This window comes from Balaenoptera physalus (assembly GCF_965194825.1).
Source record: "Balaenoptera physalus genome assembly, chromosome: 6".
NCBI lineage: Eukaryota > Metazoa > Chordata > Mammalia > Artiodactyla > Balaenopteridae > Balaenoptera > Balaenoptera physalus.
The window spans coordinates 65422734-65441500 of record NC_138885.1 but is presented as its reverse complement, the minus strand read 5'-3'; the positions used below and the strand labels follow the sequence as shown (position 1 = coordinate 65441500).

Here is an 18767-nt window from a genome sequence, read left to right as displayed (position 1 = left end):
CAATTTTATGCTGATCAGTACTACATTGCATTACATTATTCCTTTATAGCAATTCTTCAGAAGGAGTTTCTTCCTGGGCATACCCTGGTTCCTAGCTTCCTTGTCTTGAGATTTGTGGCCCTCTCTTCCTTAAGGAGTCCTTTTTTTAGGTCTCCCACTACAAATCTGCCCTCCCCTTTTTTGAAACTTCCTTCTCACTGGGGTTGATTTCATCCTAGGATGAGTTCTCCTTCCCCCAACAGGGCAGTCCAAGGACACAATGACCCATTGCAGGATATTTCCCACCAAAGTCTTGAGTTTCTCAGCCTAGATTTACACTCTAGGTGCATTTCAACAGGAGAGTTCCAGGGCAGCCTTCAGATTCCAAGTCTGGTACTTTCCAAGGTTTCTGTCAGTATGTTATGCAAATATACCTCCACATTCTTCCTCTAATTTTCCTGTGGGTAACTATTAGACCAAACAGACACATAGACACAAGCACACACAACTCCCAAGGACATATAATTACTGTCTGAATCCATGTTAAGGAAAACATTTTTTTTCTTCAATGCAATATAGTCTTCATAGATTTCACTGCCCATACTACAGATATATTATTTGTCAAGCAGTTTCAGTTTCTTTTCCCTACCCTGCAACAATGCACAGAGACCTGTCAGTGTTTAAGAAACAAGGTCCATTACAATTTCTAGCCAAATAACAGAATTACATAACTGGATAGCCATCTTCAGTATCAAAAGACCCAGCATGATTTTCCCCAGCATTTTATTATGAAAATTTTCAAAAGTATACAAAAGTTGAAAGAATTTTTAAAGTGAATTCCCAAATACCACCCCCCCCCCAAGTTAGGTATAACATGTCTATCTATCTATCCGTCCATCCATTGTCTTATTTCTTTTATGGATTTCAAAGTAAATTTAATATACCAGTACTCTTCTCCTTAAATACTTCATGTAATTACCTACCTAGTTCAATATTTATTTACAGATTTTTTTTCTTTTGAGGAAAAATTGACACACAGTGAAATGTATAAACCTTAAGTGTACATTCCCTAAATTTTGGAAAATACATACATCTATAACCTAAACCCCTAGCAAGACATAGACGATTACTATTACTCCAGATAGTTCCCTCATGCCTCTTTCCAGTCAGTTCCTCTCCCTAAGCAACCATGGTTCTGCTTTTTCCCACCATAGATTAGTTTTGTTTGTTCTAGAACTTCACATAAATGCAATCACATAGTATATGCTCTTTTGTATATGATTCCATGTAAGGCTTCTTTCATTTAGCATGATACTTTTATGACTCATCCATGCCATTGTGTGTATCAGTAGTTTGCTCTCTTTTACTGCTGAATAGTATTCCATTCTGTGAATATATCATAGTTTGTTTATCCGTTCTCCTATTAACGGACGACTGGGCTATTTCCAGTTTTTGGCTTTTATTTATTTGTTTAAATATTTATTTATTTGTTTGCACCAGGTCTTAGTTGTGGTAGGCGGGCTCCTTAGTTGCGGCTTGCTGGCTCCTTAGTTGCAGCACATGGGCTCCTTTGTTGCAGCAGGCAGTCTCCTTAGTTGTGGCTCCTGGGCTCCTTAGTTGCGGCACGTGGCTCCTTAGTTGTGGTGTGCGAACTCTTAGTTGCTGCATGCATGTGGGATCTAGTTCCCTGACCAGGGATCGAACCCAAGCCTCCTGCATTGGGAGCTCAGAGTCTTATCCACTGAGCCACCAGGGAAGTCCGAAGTTTTTGGCTTTTATGAATAAAGTGGTTGTGAACATTCTTGACCAAGTCTTTTTATCCACACATATTTTCATTTCTCTTGGGTAAACACTGAAAGGTAGAACTGCTGATTCATAGTGTAGGTATATGTTTAGTTTTATAAGAACCCGCTCGATCTTTTCCCAAAGTGGTTATATCATTTACACTTCCACTACAGTGCACGAGAGCTCTGGTTGCTCCACATCCTTGCCAGAATCTGGTGTTTTCAGTCTTTTTAATTTTAGCCATTCTAGCAGGTGTGTAGTACTATCTTTTTACTGTGATTTAATTTGCATTTCCCTGATGACTAATGATGTTGTGCAGTTTTTCATGTGCATATTAGCAATTTGTATATCTTCTTTTGTGAAGTGTTTGCGTCTTTTGCCCATTTTTAAACTAGGCTGTTTATTTACCATTGAGTTTTAGGAGTTCTTTATATCCTGGATATCAGTCCTTTGTTTTATATATGTTTCCTAGTTTTTCTCCTAGATGTGGCTTGCCTATTTATTTTCTTTTTCTTTTTTTTTTGTTTTTGTCCTATGAATTTTCTTAATGCTGTCTTCTGATAAGTAGAAATTTTTGAGTTTAGTGAAATCTAATTTATCAATTTCTTAATTTATGGTTATTGATTTTTATGTTCTGACTAAAACACCTTTACCTCTGAGTCATGAAGATATTTTTTAATGTTTTCTACTAAAAGCTTTATGATTTTACCTGTTGCATTTAGGTCTATGATTCATCTCAAATTTATTTTAGTGTTTTGAGGTAGAGGTTGAAGTTTCTCTATTTTCCCACATGCATGTCTAGCTAGTTGTGTCATTTGTTGAAAAGACTCCTTGCCCCGTTGGATTGCATTGACACCTTTGTTAGAAATAAAATGACTTTATAATTTTGGAATTATTTCTGAGCTCTCTATTCTGTTTCATTGATCTATTTACCAATCCTTTTGCCAGCCAGTACCATATTATATTGATTTCTTTAGCTTTATACTAAATCTTGAAGCCAGGTAGTGAAAGTCCTCCAACTTTGTTCTTTTTCAAGTTTGCTTTGGATATTCTGGGGCCTTTGTTTTTCTCCCAGCACAATTTTTTAAAAAATTTATTTATTTTTGGCTGCGTTAAGTCCCCGCTGCTGCACGCGGGCCCTGCCCTGCCACTGCGAGCTGGGGGCCACGCCCTGCCACGGCGCGCAGGCCCCTCACCGCGGCGGCCCCTCCAGTTGTGGAGCACGGGCTCCCAGCTCGGGGATTGTGGCCCACGGTCACAGCAGCCGCGGCTCGCGGTTTCCAGAGTGCAGGCCTAGCGGCCCCGCGGCATGTGGGATCCTCCCGGACCAGGGCCCGAACCCGCGTCCCCTGCATTGGCAGGTGGACTCCCAACCACTGCGGCACCAGGGAAGCTCCACGATTTTTAAAGTGGAAATTTTTTCTTTACTTTGGATCAGACCCAAAGCATCCTTCCTTATTGACCTCTGAGTGGAAGGGAGGCAAAAACCAGATCCAAGTAAATCCCCAGGGGAGGGGAGGGGTGAGCGGCTGAGGGACTGGACAGGATGTTTGCTCTTCCAGTTATATACTTTTGACTGGAATGGGAATATGTGACAAACCACAGAGTTTTTACCCAATTTTTACCTAAAGCTGCCTTGGCCTTTGATATATGCAAAGGTTTTGGTATCATTCTTTCAGCTTTATTCATTGAAAAAATGAATAGTAGCAGTTGACGCAATAAAATATTCTCCATACTTTGGGAATCATGCTATTTACTTTTCTTATATTTCCTATAGCTGCAACAGCAAGTTTAGTACCAACTCAAGGCACTTAATAAATGTTTGTTAACTAAAATTTGGGTCATTCCAAATCATAACATTAGAGTGTTAAAAGAAGCATTAAAGCTCACCTAGTTCAATCCTCCATCTGATCATAAGGTTTCCCACTAAATACCAGCTTGTACATGACTAATACAGTAATAGGGCGCTCACAGCCTTAAACATCTAGAGCAGCTCATTCCATGAATTCCTTACAAAATCTATTGAAAAGAAAACTGGCTGTTACTGCCTCCACAAGGGAATAAGGAAGACTGTGGTCCCAAACTAAGATCACTGTTATCTGCACTGCATAATTTATAGGACTTAGACTGTGAGGAAGAGCAGTTTAGGAAGATGCAATGGCAAGAGAACAGCTATTGCATCTGATTTCTGATATGCCACTCCTCCCTCTCCACCAAAATGAGAATTTATTTCAATTAGCGCCAATGTTCCTACAGGGAGTATAATACTTGTACAGTATAGAGAAGTCCTAAAATGTGTCATTTATCTAGTATCTAACTATAAGTGGCTTGGGTTGAAATAATAATTTCTGATTTATTGATTTCCAGGTCAGCCTACCAACTGAAACATAATTTGCTCAAACTTGGACACTTAACCCTTCATACTTCTCCCCAGTCTACCCCTGCCGTTTCCCCATATAGACTCTTAGCAAGGAAAAAGTTAAAAGCACAACTTATAAAGTTTGTAGGTTTTTGCAATATTTCAATAAAATATAAAGAACCATTTTATACTTCTAGGTGTAGGCTCAAACCAATCCACACTTAAAATTTCCAGATGTTCAAATATCTTTGTGTGTATGTGCCATTTATTTCATTATGCTATTTATTTCAAATATTTTAAGTGAGCATCTTGATGTGGGGACGGCATAAATGCCAGCTCATTCCTCATCATAGTGATGGTGTATGTACCCTTAATCTAGAAGGAGCCCCACTCCTGGTTTAATTAGTCAGTGATCTCCTAATGCTCTACTACATGTTTGTACACCACCTTGATTTAGTTCTTGCAAGATGGCATCCATCGTAGCTGTGTGGGATATGGAAATGGGAACAAAAATGTATTCATGTCAGTAAAATAATCAGAGGAAGCTAGAATATAAACAGAACATGTTATTAAAGATAGAAGGAGGGCCAGGAGTTGTGGCAGAACAGGCTCATTGGAAATTGCCTCTTGTTTTAATAACTACATTTTAGTTTATTAGGGTGCTAGGCATTAGGATAATTCCAACTTTCACCCACAAAGTTAATGCAATGTCAGCAGCCTGGGAGTTGGAGACATATTTCTGTGGATTTGTCTAGTAAGCCCATACTTAGTTTTTGCATCTGGGGGTAATATATTATTTTCCCCAGTTGTGGAGGGAAAGTTGTGAAGGACTTCACAAGCATATTTAAATTTCCAGCTCAGTCAAGCTTCATATTAAATATTTTATGAAACCAACTCTAAAAAGTGACTATTAATGACAGTACCTTTGCAGCTAGTCTCAGCCTTTAACTTCCAATTTCACTTTCTAAATGTCATTCTTTTTAGACTCAGTTATCAAGTTTTCAACTTATAGTTGTGCCAAGGTGTTAAAATTATTTCTTGTTTACAAATATCGTTTGCAGTCTAAAGAAAGTTATAAATTTCTATACTGGCATTCTATTTTTAAAAATTATAAAAAGTTTTGAATTATTTCTACCTCCTTTTCCCAAATATTTTGTGACTCTTATTTGACAGGTTTGTCTTTTGTTATTCCATTAACTAATAGGTTTTCCCTCAACCCCGATCATCTACAATTGAGGAAAAAGTAAGTTGTAGTTTGTTTTAACATCTAATAATACTATTAGCCAATCATCATAACAGAACGACAGATTTCAAAGTTTTTCAGGGCAGAAGCTCTAACTCATAGGCTTTTGTATTCATTTCCGTACTTAGTTCATCCCACAGTACATACTTTTAATACCTTTGTCCAATTTATTGTTTGTTATATTTGGATAGATGAAAAACCTAGCAAAATTCACGTTTTCTTTCTTTTGTCTGTGCTGGGTCTTTGTTGTGGCGCGTGGCGCATGGGCTACTCTATTTCTGTTGCACGGGTTTCTCTAGTCGTGGCACGTGGGCTCAGTAGTTGTGGCATGCGGGCTCTCTAGCTGTGGCACGTGGGCTCAGTAGTTGCGGCACACAGGCTTAGTTGCCCTGCAGCATGTGGGATCTTAGTTCCCTGACCAGGGATTGAACCCGCGTCTTCTGCGTTGGAAGGCGGATTCTTAATCACTGGACCACCCAGAATTCACCTTTATTTAGGGTAACTGAGCTCTCCTAACTTCTCTTTATTTAGGGTAGCTGGCAGCCTTAGTTTTAAATTATTATATCATCTCCGTTGCAACTAGATTGGCATCAGTGAAACTCTAGAGCTTGCTCAAAGATCAGCTATTTTTTATTCAAGAAAATTGTTATTGTGGCCTGGTGCCTGCCTATACCTATGAATTATTGTGGTGGGTTCTGTCTAAACGTAGTGTTGTCTTCCTCTCTACAAGTGGCCAGTCTGTCCCTAAATTTCACTCCAATGGTATGGATTTGGTCAACAACAATGTGTTCCGATAGAAAATAATCCCTTCATTTAAAATAAATGCCTTTCTTTCCCTTAAGTACTTTTATTCAAACTAAGGGACTTTGGGCTACAAACAGACATCCTTCCCTTGAAAAGTAGCATAAAATAAACAACTTGAGATTCCTACTTAGAGAAACTTCATAAAATAAGAGAGCAGAGTATCAGGGACATAAGGTGCTGGTAAAACAAAATATGAATTTGTAAATCTTTATGTCCAATTACATTGTTAAAAGAACTTTGAACGGACTGAAGAAAGAGATGTGATGGTGGCAGACAGTTAAAGCAACTGCAGCAGAAAAGCTCACTTTAGGAGTACTAGTAATATATCATTCCTTATCAACAATTTCCACTTGCCAGTCCACTTGCCTCATTTCTACAATATTAACTTGGATACTTAACACAAATATTATGATTAGTGAGACTGGAGAAAAGGGAAGCCTCCTGTGAGATTCAACACTGGAAATGGAAGAGGGTGGAGAGGGATTATAGCGCTAAATGAAATAAGCTAAACCTTGGAGTTGTTAGACTTTCTTTTTTAAACAGGGAGCTTGCTTGGTTTAAAAAACACAAACAAACAAACAACAAAAAAAAATACACTTAGGTTTGGGGTTGTGGGGAAGCACTGACCATCTGTAAACTCCTAGACAGTAAGGGCTATATGTTATTAATCTTTGTATTCTTTATAAGTAGGACTGTATCTGGCATATAATAGATGCCCAGCAAACGTTTGTTGAGTGACTCAATATTCAGCTCAATATAGTCATAATGGCAAGACTCAGTTTGAGAGACATTATTTTGGTTCAAAGTAGAGCTACCCTTTCTTAGACAGGGCTGGAAATGTTTATGTAGAGGCAAGTTGGGCCAGGATTCAGTGCCAGCCCTGTCAAATGGATTTTTTTCCCCCTAGGCATTTGTGCCCCACCTCAGGCACAAAGGATTTGGGTGATTAGGAATGTGGAGCCTACTAATAAAGCTTTATAACAGTACACGAAGCACAAGTATATTAGGCGTATTCATCGCATGCCAATTTAAGGGCCTATTTCTCAAGTTATGTTTACTTAGGCTTTCCCCAGAGTGAGTGGTTCCCAATCTGTTTTATTGCCAGTATTTCCCTTTAGTTGTCATCAATTCACTTGCTGTTATTCTTTTAAATGGGACATGTTCTTTGATCCTTCGAAATCTTGCTCAATCTAGGCCCCAAGTGTTGCTCTAAATCTCAGGAGAAAACGACTTTGGCTGAAGTCGGCTCCCAAAGCCACACCCACTAAGAGGCCTTAAGAGACCTGGGGCTTTCCTGGCGGCTACTCAGCTGCCGGCAACCACGCGGCACGTCGGAATCCCACGGCTTGGTCCTCCAGTCTCCCCGGCGGAAGGCGCGTCCCCCTCCGCGCCGTGGGCCAGCTCTTTCTGGCCGGGACGCCGGGCCTTCTGCCGGCCCCGCCCGCCCCGGGCTCATTTGCATAGAGGCGCGCGCGGCGCCGGCGAGCGGGAGGGAGGGCGGGCGCGGCCGTGAAGGCGGCGCGCGCGTGCCCTGACAGCTCGGCCCTGCTCGCTCACTCGCTCGTCCCCGGCTTCTGAGCACAGCATGGCGGTCAAGGTGACTCTAACTCTCTGCTGCTGCCTTTATTTCATAAGAGACATTCCGGGGACCGTGCCTGCAGCCCCTCACCTCTTCCTATTTACTTCTTTGCCTGATTGTTAGATAGCGTGTCCTGGGGCTCCAGGGGGAGCCGTGCGGGGTTTGGACCGGAGGGAGAGGATGCCCGGCCGGGGGAGGGGAAGGAGGAGGGATTGTGACTTGGAGGGGCTTGTAAGGACCACAGGTCGGTGAAGGAAGCGTCTTATCCTGCCCTGGGTACATGGGATTGTGAGCCAGGAGTTGGAGGGCATCAGAAAGGGAGTGGGAGGAAGTGGCATATATAGCCGGGGATGCCTAAGGCATCTGTGTACCGCGGTGGGGGAGGGGGTGAGTAATTGAGTATTTTGGGGGCTCTGGAGCCGGGGGCAGTGGTTGGCATTTGAGCTGCAGGTGGCAGGATGGCTAAAGTATTTAGAAACGTTGCAGCAGTTTTCATTATTTTAGGTTGGGTGGAGAAAGAGAGGGGCGTGGAGATAATTATATTCTGGATTGCTTTCCACGGGAAGAAAGGCCGGTAGGCCATGCGATTAATTTGGGAGTTTCAACTTTCCTGTTGTCTCTACTCTTAATGGCCTCTTGATGTGAAGGTGGGTGGTTGCCAAATGTGTTGCTGGTGGATGTGGAGTAAGGTCGGGGATTGATCCTCATGGCCTTCCCTTTCCAGTCCAGGGGAAATCTATCTGGTAGATTTGCTATATTTTAGGCTCTTCACACCTGTCTTTCCACCTTGTGGTCACAGAGCTCCAATTTGACAGTTGTTATCAGTATTAGCGCTTTTGGTTTGTTTTAAGCTAAATGCCCTTATAAAAGATAAGAGCATTGATTGCTGGCATTTGTGAACGGTAATCTCAAGAGATTGCCTGGTCTCTAGTGAAGCATTAACTGGCTTTTTTTTTTCTTACAGGTGCAGACAACCAAGCGAGGTGATCCTCAGGAGTTAAGAAACATATTCCTACAGGTAAATTGGCTTATGTGCTGTGCTTTTTCTTGGTGGGGGAGATGTAAGTCTAGTACTTTTTAGGCCTTAACTTTCAGGAATGTTCTATTTTCATGTATTCTTAAGAACATGACAATAGATAATGTAGATTATAAGTCTCTTATTAAGTTTTTATAAAAAGATTTCCCTCGCATTATTTTTTTAACATGACTTAAGACATGTAAAAAAACACTAAAAAGAATTTCCAGCTTCTCTTAACCATTGTGACCAAAATAAAATTTCAAAACGTATTGACACTCTTGTGCAATTGATAGGTATGATGATTAAAATTCTTTTTTCCTTGAAAGTTGTGTGTTTATAAAGTTTTCCTACTTCTAAGCAACTGTGTAATTTGTTACAGAGATAAGAATATTATAGCTGCTCTTAATTTGTGTGTGTTTTCTACCTCTGTTTATTTATATTATATTCATGGGCATTGGGGCTTGTGTTACAAAATGTTACTGTTTGGGATTCTTGCAAGGATCCACCTTCACTTCTGCTAAGTTTTTAGGATCAGTGACTTGCTGTAGACTTCTAAAAAATTGGCTTAGTTTTTTTGTTTTGCTTTCTTTTCTTAAATTTCAAAAGTTCTGCATGCAGGAAATTGTACCAAAGTACATATAGAGGGAGACAAGCTAAGGTGTTCTACCAAATGTTGTGTTTTTCTCTGAAATCTTCTTTTAAGAACTTTCTATACTGGACCTGGTTCTCATATAGAAACTTTGACCTTGGGCAGGTCCCTGCTGGGTATTAGTTTCCCCTGTAAAATGAGAGGTGATCTCCAAGGTTCCTTCCAACTGCAAAAGTCTATGATTCTATATTAGGAACAGACTCTAACATATACAGATCAGCCTGGAATAGATGACATTTTTATCTGAGACATGTGAGTTGCTTAAGCTATTGTTGGGGAGCACGCTTCACAGATGACCAATTAGTGAAAATGAGAATCTTAAATTTTATAAAATCTGACGAAGGGAAGCATCATTTCCAGAACAAAAGTAATTGTGATAGAAATGCTCTATTTATGGTTCAAAGCCTTTATTCCTCACAGTTGTTCTTGAAAATAACCAAAAATATGTCAGTGTTAACCACACCATGTACTCAATTGTTTTATGAGGAGTTCATGTGATATAGTTAATTTTATTTTCTAAATTCGGTAGGCATGGAAGAAATCATTTGAAATGCTGCAGGAGGTGATGAACAGAGCACTGACCCAGGTGTTAGGAACACTGGGTTCAGTTGCCAGCCCTGCCTCTATCTGGTTGTGGTACCTGTAAGCTAATTATCTGGCTTTCCTGGGCTTCATCTTCTCACGTGGGACTCAGTGGGCCATAAGGGAATGTGAACTGAAGTCCTTTCAGCTTTAAAAATCCTATGGAAAAAATCTGTGATTCTGTATGGATTTGGTTTTTGGGGAGAGGGGAGGATGCAAATAGAGAGAGCTGGGACTATGCCTAGCTTTTTGAAAACTTTTAAATCTTATCTTTTTACACATTATTTTGATGATGCCCTTATTTTTTATACTGAAAATTTGTGGAATTTATAATTGTATGTTTAGCACTAACTGTAAAGCACTGACCCAAGAGTTATTGATAAGAGACAGAGGAGATACTTACCTTCAAGTAGCTGAAGCAGCTTTAGTTGAATCAGTTTGAGGGCAGTTAGCAAGTAACATAGATTTTTAAATTTCTGTCTTAAATACTTCAAACTATAGTTACTTGAAGCTGTAGGACATTATTTAGAAAGTTTTGTTTTAGATACATATGGTTTATAAATATTTTAGAGGTAATAGCAGGCAAAAATACATACTAACTATGCATTTCTTTACAACTTAATGTTGCTACATATATTTACTGAGGATTATTTGTGTGCCATGTATGCACTTGTATTTAGTTTAGTATATTGAATAATTACAGGGGAGGATTGAGCCAAGACTTGAATGGTAATGGACATGTGACTAGCTCCTCTTTGAGACGGGTTCAGTCTCCCACAGTTTTTGGTAGAGGGAGTCAAGAATAATGAAGGCAAATGCATAGCCTCTGGTATGACAGTCAAGTTGGTTTGTCTAGATAATTGTGGTCATGTAATAATAATGACAGTAGCTATCATTTACTGATCGTTCTGTAGTATGCTGGGTATTGACCTAGTCCTTTAAGGGTATTATATTAATTTTCTTTTTAAAAAATTTTTAATTGACATGTAGTTGATTTACAATATTTCAGGTAAGGGTATTTTATTAATTTTCATAACAACCTTAGGAGATAGCATTATTGTCCCTGTTAAACAGATGAAGTTAATTGGCTTGGTTAATGTCACTTAGCTCATAAGTGGTAGAGATTGGATTCAGATCAAACTATAGAATCCATCTTCTTAACCCTTATTCTCTACCATTTGTGGGATCTTGAAATGGGTTGACTTTTGAAAGCTGGAGGTAGGTAAGGGTCTAACAGCAGCTGTGTTTGTTAAGAAGTTAAAGAAAAAAAAAATCCGGTTACCTAGGTGTTGAAAAAAAGTACCTTTACAATGTGACTACCTAGAACATTTGGCCAAGGAGTTTGGATTTGCAACAGTAAGAAGGCATTGTGGGTTTCTGAGTGGGCAAACTGAAATGGTGAATTCTGGCAGCTCTTTGTGTATGTTGGATAAAGTGTGGAGAGGTTGGAAGTAGGTAGAGAGATCAGTTAAGAGGCTATTGAAATAATTCATGTTGGAGATAATGACCTGGAGTGGCCGATGGCTGAGGAAATGGAATGGAAGGGCAATACCAGGGACTTTGGAAGGGATGAATCAATTGAATTTGGTATTAAATATGAAAGTAAAGGAAGGAGTAGTGAATCTGGCATTTTTAGAATAGATGTTAATTTATAAGGCATCTATTTTGGGAATTTGAGGGGGGGCGGTTTGAAGTTTGGTTGCTAAATAAATGTGTCCCAGTAAGTAAAAGTCATACAAATTTGTACAGGTGGTAGATGAATCCTTGGGCTAGGGGGATTAATTATAAAAGAAACCAGACAGGGAATAAGGGACTGATTTGTAAGTGATATCCTCAATTGAAGTGGAAGGAGGAGGAGGAGAACTAGGGAGAATAATCCCATGGGAGTTTAGAGTTTCACAAAAAGGGTATAGTCAAAGGCTATAGTCAAAGACTAAAAGATTATTCTAGATTATTATTATTCTAGATTATTCTGTTATTAGTATAATTTGGTTTTGGTAGGATTTGGGGGTCACTTGAGTTCAGGGTCATTTGAGCTACTTAAAGAGAAGATTTAATTTTGAATTTTAGAATGCAGTTGAAAGCTCTCTTTTATAAAATTTAGATCTGTGGCATTAACTGTCTAAATTCACAAATAGTCGGTGTGGCTCAAAAAATCATTTGTTTTGTAAACAGCAAAATATTCCTGTTTGAAAGTGTTGTTATATCTATGTTTAATGGAATCATGTGTGCAAGTTCATGAGAGTAAAACATTACGGTTCTGAGTATAGAGAAATAGGTTTATTTTGTCTGTGTTCATTGTTTCTCAAATTTTGATGAGCTATGTTTTCTATTAATTAAAAAAGAACAATAATATTCACTAGGATTCTGCTTTTTCCTGCCACCCAAGTTCATAAAATTGGAGCAAAGCTATGAATTCTTGTGTGTTAGACTGCTATAATTTTACAACCAGCTGTCAAGCTAATATTTTACTGTTGCTACCCTTACAACTGTCATTTCTTGATTTATGCCTTCTTTTACCTCTCTCACCCACACACTATCATTGACCCAAATTTGCTACATCAGAGGTATACAGTAGCAAAAGGAGACAAAAGAAGCAATGAAGAGGGAGGTGAGGTGAGGACAACAGGAATGTCACAGGCTGTTTGTTATAAGCCTGATGAATTTCAAAATGAAGAGTTAATCTGGTTTGGTCTGTGCTTTGTGGCAAAGTAGGTTTATCAAAAAACTGTTTTAAGGGACTTCCCTGGCTGTCCAGTGGTTAGGACTTGGCGCTTTCACTGCTGTGGCCCCCGGTTCAATCCCTGGTTGGGAACTAAGATCCTGCAAGCTGCGCAGTGGGGCCGAAAAAACCAAACCAAACCAAAACAAAAAACTGTTTTAAGTGAATGATTTTTCAAGATCTCTGTCTTTTTTTTTTTTTTTTCTAAATTTATTTATTTTATTTTATTTACTTTTGGCTGCGTTGGATCTTCGTTGCTGTGCACGGGCTTTCTCTAGTTGTGGCGAGCGGGGGCTACTCTTCGTTGTGTTGCGCGGGCTTCTCATCGTGGTGGCTTCTCTTGTTGCAGAGCACGGGCTGTAGGTGCGCGGGCTCAGTTGTGGCACGTGGGCTCAGTAGTTGTGGCACGTGGGCTCTGTAGTTGTGGCTCGTGAGCTCTAGGTGCGCGGGCTCAGTAGTTGTGGCACGTGGGCTCTGTAGTTGTGGCTCGTGGGCTCTAGAGCGCAGGCTCAGTAGTTGTGGCACACAGGCTTGCTCCGCAGCACGTGGGATCTTCCCGGACCAGGGCTCGAACCCGTGTCCCCTGCATTGGCAGGCGGATTCTTAACCACTGCACCACCAGGGAAGCCCTCTGTCTGTTTTTTAGTTGATAGATTTTCTGTTGTTCATTTACCAATGTATTCTATGATAAAAGCAATACATGTTGAGACTGTACCGTTGTATATGCTAGACCAAAAATGTATGGCAATGTAGAAACCAAATATTATTTTGATCCTGTTTTTTTTTTTTTATTATCACCAATGTAACAATGAAGATCATATCCCATATAAAATTATGAAAATGCATTTTTTCTATCTTGTTTATTTTACATTAGAAAGTAGGTATAGAAGATGCTGCTGCTAATGTAAAGCAAAGAGTGATTCTTCCTTAGGGTTTTTATGATAACATATAAATTTTTGATTGAAAGAAATGTCCTTCATTCAGTAAATATTTGTTTACATATTACATATTTATTTACTTTTGGCAGTAACCTGTGGCTGAGAAGGGAATTAAGCAGGGCTTTTGGCAGGAGACTTTTCTATTTTGTTGAAATATGAGTTAGGACTACGTTTTCCAAAGTGTAGAATGTGTACCACAATATTACAGTTCTAATAAGATTATCAAGTATTGAAATATGATAACATCTACTGAGGCCAAATGTGGAGAAGAAAGGTGCTCTCATACTGCATTTGTGGAAACAAAGACTCTTTGCAAAGCAGTTGGCAATGGTTTAAAATAAAAAGATACCACTTAAACAAGCAATCCTACTTTTGGGATATTTATCCCAGAGAAATAAAAATATTCATAAGAATATATATGTACAAAGTTGTTAGTGGCAGCACTCAATTGTCCCTCAAAAAATAGAAAAAATAAAAGGGGGGGGACAAAATAAATGCTATCAAAGGGAAGCGGTAGAAAAATTATGAAATAGCCATAACATGGAAAATTATGCAGATACGAGAAAGAATGAGTTAGGCTTATTCCAGCTGATTTAGAGGGATTTCCAATGTACTATAAATGAGGATAGAAAGATGTAAAAAAGTTTATGTAGGATGATTCTACTTTTCTAAACATTACTTCATATATGTTGTATGTATATTTAAACACATATATGTTTGATATGATTTAATGGGCATTAAGAAAGGTATGGAAGGATAGATAATGTTAACTTGGTTGGGGAAAGAATTCGGGGGAAATAAAAACAAAATTTCAATGTATATGTATTAAATTTTGAGCAAGTGAATAATTTAAAAAGTAAGAACTTAGTAATTCAGAACCTGAAGTTAAAAAAGGACTTTGCAGTGTAAATTGGGTTGTAGAACCCAGTAAGAGACACACAGAAGGGGATATATAGTTTTCTTAGCCACACCGATTAACAGGTTTTCACCAGTTTTTCAGACTATAGGAATTGAAGATGATAACCTTTATCTTTAGTTTATAAAGTATTTGCCGTAAACTATGTAGAGTTCTCATTAATAAAAAAGTGTTAGGCATTAAGGGCATACTAGCAACATAGTGAAGCCTTTATCCTTGAATCAACTAGACAGATTAAAAATAATTGAAAAGATGAAAAAATGTGTTATTAAATGCCATCTATGTTCTACTACCAATCAATACATTTTTAATTGTCTTCTATGTGATAGGCTAGGCATATGTGTGGTTCTACCTTTGTAGATAAGATAGAGGAGTTTAGTGAAGGTAGGACCTCACATTCTAGGTAGGGGTGAGACAGACAATAACAAAGCCCACACACTGAGAAACAAACAAACAAACAAAAACCAACTACAGATTGTGACAAGTCCAATAAATGGAATGATGGAAAAGGTGATTGTTTTTCAAGATGGTGGCTAGTGAAGGCCCCTGAGGAAGTGATATTAGGGCTGAGAACTGAAAGGTAGGTATAGAGAGTTCCGCAAGTACAAGGGCCTAGATGTTGATAGGGTTTGGTATGTTCAACAAACAAAAATGAGGCCAGTGTGCCTGAAGCGTCAGTGAGTGAGGGGGTGCGTGGCCAGTAAGAGATGAGGCTGAAGGAGCCACACCAAGCAGGGCCTTGTTTGTAGGCCATGAAGAAGAGTTTGGATTCTTCTTATAAAGAGTGTCGTGGAAACCGCTGAAGGTCCTTCACCTTGGAAGTGGAATGATTCAATTTATATTTTAAATACATTGTATTTAGATAGATCATATTGAAATGTAAGCTTTCTCATACATTTCTGTACTTTCTCGTGGATGACTGCCTTGAGTAGACTGTGATTCTTTCAGTTTCATTTCCTCCTGTCCACAGCATTCTTAGAATATCTTGAGCTGGGCCTTGGTTGACTCCTTTTCATTCAGGAGGCAACAGAGTGTAGCTGGAACCTACATGGGCTTTGTAATCTAACCAGAACTTGAATCCTTATTTGATCCCTTTTTGCTATATGACCTTAGGTGTTTACATTACTTTTGGAGTCTGTTTCCTCATCTGTCTAAGAAAGAGTAACCATATCTAGCATGTAGGGATGTTATAAAGATAAATAAGGTAATGTGTAAATAGTGCCTGACACATGGAGAATCTAGTAAAGCTTAGTTCTTTGTCCCCTTCCTTTTCTTCTGAGGTGAGGACTTTTCTTTCCTGAAAAGGATCTCAGTCCCTTGTGTTCCCCAGGTAACTGTGCTGGACCTATAAAGTGACTAAGATGCTAATAAGTGTTTATGATTATGTACATTTAATCAGTTAATTACTCACATTCTTTTTTTTTTTTTTTTTTTTTTTTTTGGGGGATGTGTTGGGTCTTCGTTGCTGTGCGCGGGCTTTTCTCTAGTTGCAGTGAGCGGGGACTACTCTTCGTTGTGGTACGCAGGCTTCTCATTGCGGTGGCTTCTTTTTGTTGTGGAGCACGTGCTCTAGGTGCGCTGGCTTCAGTAGTTGTAGTGCACAGGCTTAGTTGCTCCGCGGCCTGTGGGATCTTCCCGGACCAGGGCTCAACCCATGTCCCCTGCATTGGCAGGCGGATTCTTAACCACTGCACCGCCAGGGCAGTCCTACTCACATTCTTGAGATATACATCTGAAGATCTTCACAAATCCCCACATTCAGAAATACCACCGTAAGAGGTAATTTCTCACCAGTCTGTAGGTTCTGAGAAGGGGTAGAGCCATGGTCTAAGACTGGGAGACTGTGGAAGATATATGCAGTTTTCTTTTGAACCTTCAGTTGCTCTTTCTGAATCAGAGAAGGAAAAATAGTCCAACCAAGAAATACCAAGACACAGATGTGAAAGAGAGACTTGTAATTCATTCTTTATGTGTGTAATTTTAAAAAAATCATCATCTCCCTGTTCTGTCCAGCTCTCTTTTACTTAGTGCTGCTGAAATTTCTGAAACATCGTTCACTGAAACCAGTGCCATGGCCAGTATTGGGCTTCTAGAACTGTGCTATTGTTTGCTTACTATTATGTCTTAGGCACTGTTTTAAGTGTTTTATACAAATCATATGCAATCCTCAGAACAACTCTATAAGGTAGGTGCCATTAATATTCCCATTTTATAGATGAGAAAACTGAGCCCCAGAACAGTTAAGCAACCTCCTCAAGGTTGTATGGTAAATGGAAGAGACTTGCTTTATGTATGTTAATACAACATGCCTTTTTTACTTAATATTGTATGGCAATACAGGTATGGTAGTAAGTGTAGAATCATCTCATTGTTTTTTTGTAACCTTTTAAAAAGCCTTTTTTATTATGGAAAATTTCAAACATATATGAATTTAAAGAAGGTAGCATAATGAATTGCTATGTACCCATCACTGATCTTCACCAACTATCATAGCTAATTTTGCTTCATCTATATTGCAGCTGCACTGGATTATTCTGAAGCAATTCCCAGACATCCTATCACTGCATGCATAAATACTTTAGTGTCTGTCTCTAAAAGATGATGACTCTGAAAAACCAACCAAACCACAATACGTTGTCACACCTAAAATTTTTCCTTAACCACATGGATTTCCATTCACTGTTGAAATTTCCATGCTTGTTTCATTTTTTCTTTTTAAAGGTAACTTTTTTTTTTTTTAATTTTTATTTTTGGCTGCATTGGGTCTTCACTGCTGATGCGCTGGCTTTCTCTAGTTGTGGCGAGCGGAGGCTGCTCTTTGTTGCAGTGTGCGGGCTTCTCATTGCAGTGGCTTCTCTTGTTGCAGAGCACGGGCTCTAGGTGAGCGGGCTTCAGTAGTTGTGGCACACAGGCTTCAGTAGTTGTGGCTCGTAGGCTCTAGAGCGCAAGCTCAGTAGTTGTGGCACACGGGCTTAGTTGCTCCACAGCATGTGGGATCTTCCCAGACCAGGGCTCGGATCCGTGTCCCTTGCATTGGCAGGCAGATTTTTAACCACTGCGACACCAGGAAAGTCTCTTGTTTGATTTTTTTAAAGTTGCTTTTTTAAAATCAGGACCCAAGCCAGGTTCCTACATTGCATTTTGTTGATCTGTCTTTGCTCCCTACCAGGATAAAGGGCCTTCTTTCTCCATGGCAAAAATCTTGCTATTTAATCAAGGCTTACCAACAGTAAAGCATTCTGTACTCCTAGGAGCTGCACCTTGATTGTCAAACGTGATTTGCCCCGGCTTATAAGTATATACGCTCCTTGTATGTTCCCATGGTTACTTAGACCAAGAGATTGAAGTATTTATTTTAAAAACAATGCAAATTAATTATTCAACTTAATCTGCCCTGAGAAGCATTCTAGTTCCAGTTATTGACTTGTCTGGGGTCATTATTTTATTTCCAAGGTTTTCGGCCATTTTTAGGGGTTGTTTTGATAGACTTAGTTTATTATGGTAGCTTTAGTTGATTTCAGTGATTAAGGAGAGTCTTACACCTCCTCATTCTGTTAGAAAATGCATTGTTTAGTAGCTGACAGTAGGACTTGCTGTAATGGACAGTAAAAAATACATATATTAAAGCAAAAAGAGAATAGTATTTCATGAAGCAATCAGAGTGAGAAAGGCAGACTTCTGGAGAATTTTCTTTGCAAAATTAAATAGAAGGTTTTGTTTCTAGTATACGTGAAATATGCAACTGAAAGTGCTAATTAGATGTATAAAACTGCCTTTTCCTAATGCATTTGTAGATTTTAGTAAATATCAGAAAAATTTTGTGTCACTAATTAAAATCTCTGTTTAAAAAAAATTAATGCGGCTCAATAGAGTTGTTAAAATTTATGTGACCATATGTGTTAAAAATTATTTTTTCTCATTAAAATATTATTTATGATAGATGAATTCCACATTGTACTATTGTAACAGGGTTTGTGTCGTTGGATTTGTTGCGGTCTTTGCTTGTTGCATAGAGTGCTTGTGTAGTGAAAGGGCATGCATTCCTGACTAAATTTGGCTTCCATTAGGAGTAAGAGCAGTAATAATAGTGAAGGACAGCAAGAGGATTAGCTTCATGTGCTCAGCTCTTGCCTTGGTACCTGTCTTTTTCTTCCACTGTTCATGTAATTCGTTTTTCTATATGGGAAATGCTC

At 39.1% G+C, this 18767-nt stretch overlaps 1 protein-coding gene across 3 annotated transcripts in view; it reads left to right on the top strand.

Moving 5' to 3' along the window:
- The window catches only part of SLC25A12 (solute carrier family 25 member 12), a 182709-nt gene that overhangs the window by 85248 nt on the left and 78694 nt on the right, over positions 1-18767 (top strand). Inside the window, exons 1-2 of one of the 3 annotated variants that reach the window (XM_082465388.1) lie at positions 7656-7767; positions 8714-8767. In XM_082465388.1, coding sequence (XP_082321514.1) covers positions 7756-7767; positions 8714-8767 — 66 coding nt within the window. In that variant the 5' untranslated portion in view covers positions 7656-7755. Of the gene's footprint in view, positions 1-7655; positions 7768-8713; positions 8768-18767 lie in introns of those variants that run through there. The other 2 variants (XM_082465389.1, XM_082465390.1) reach the window with 2 other exon arrangements.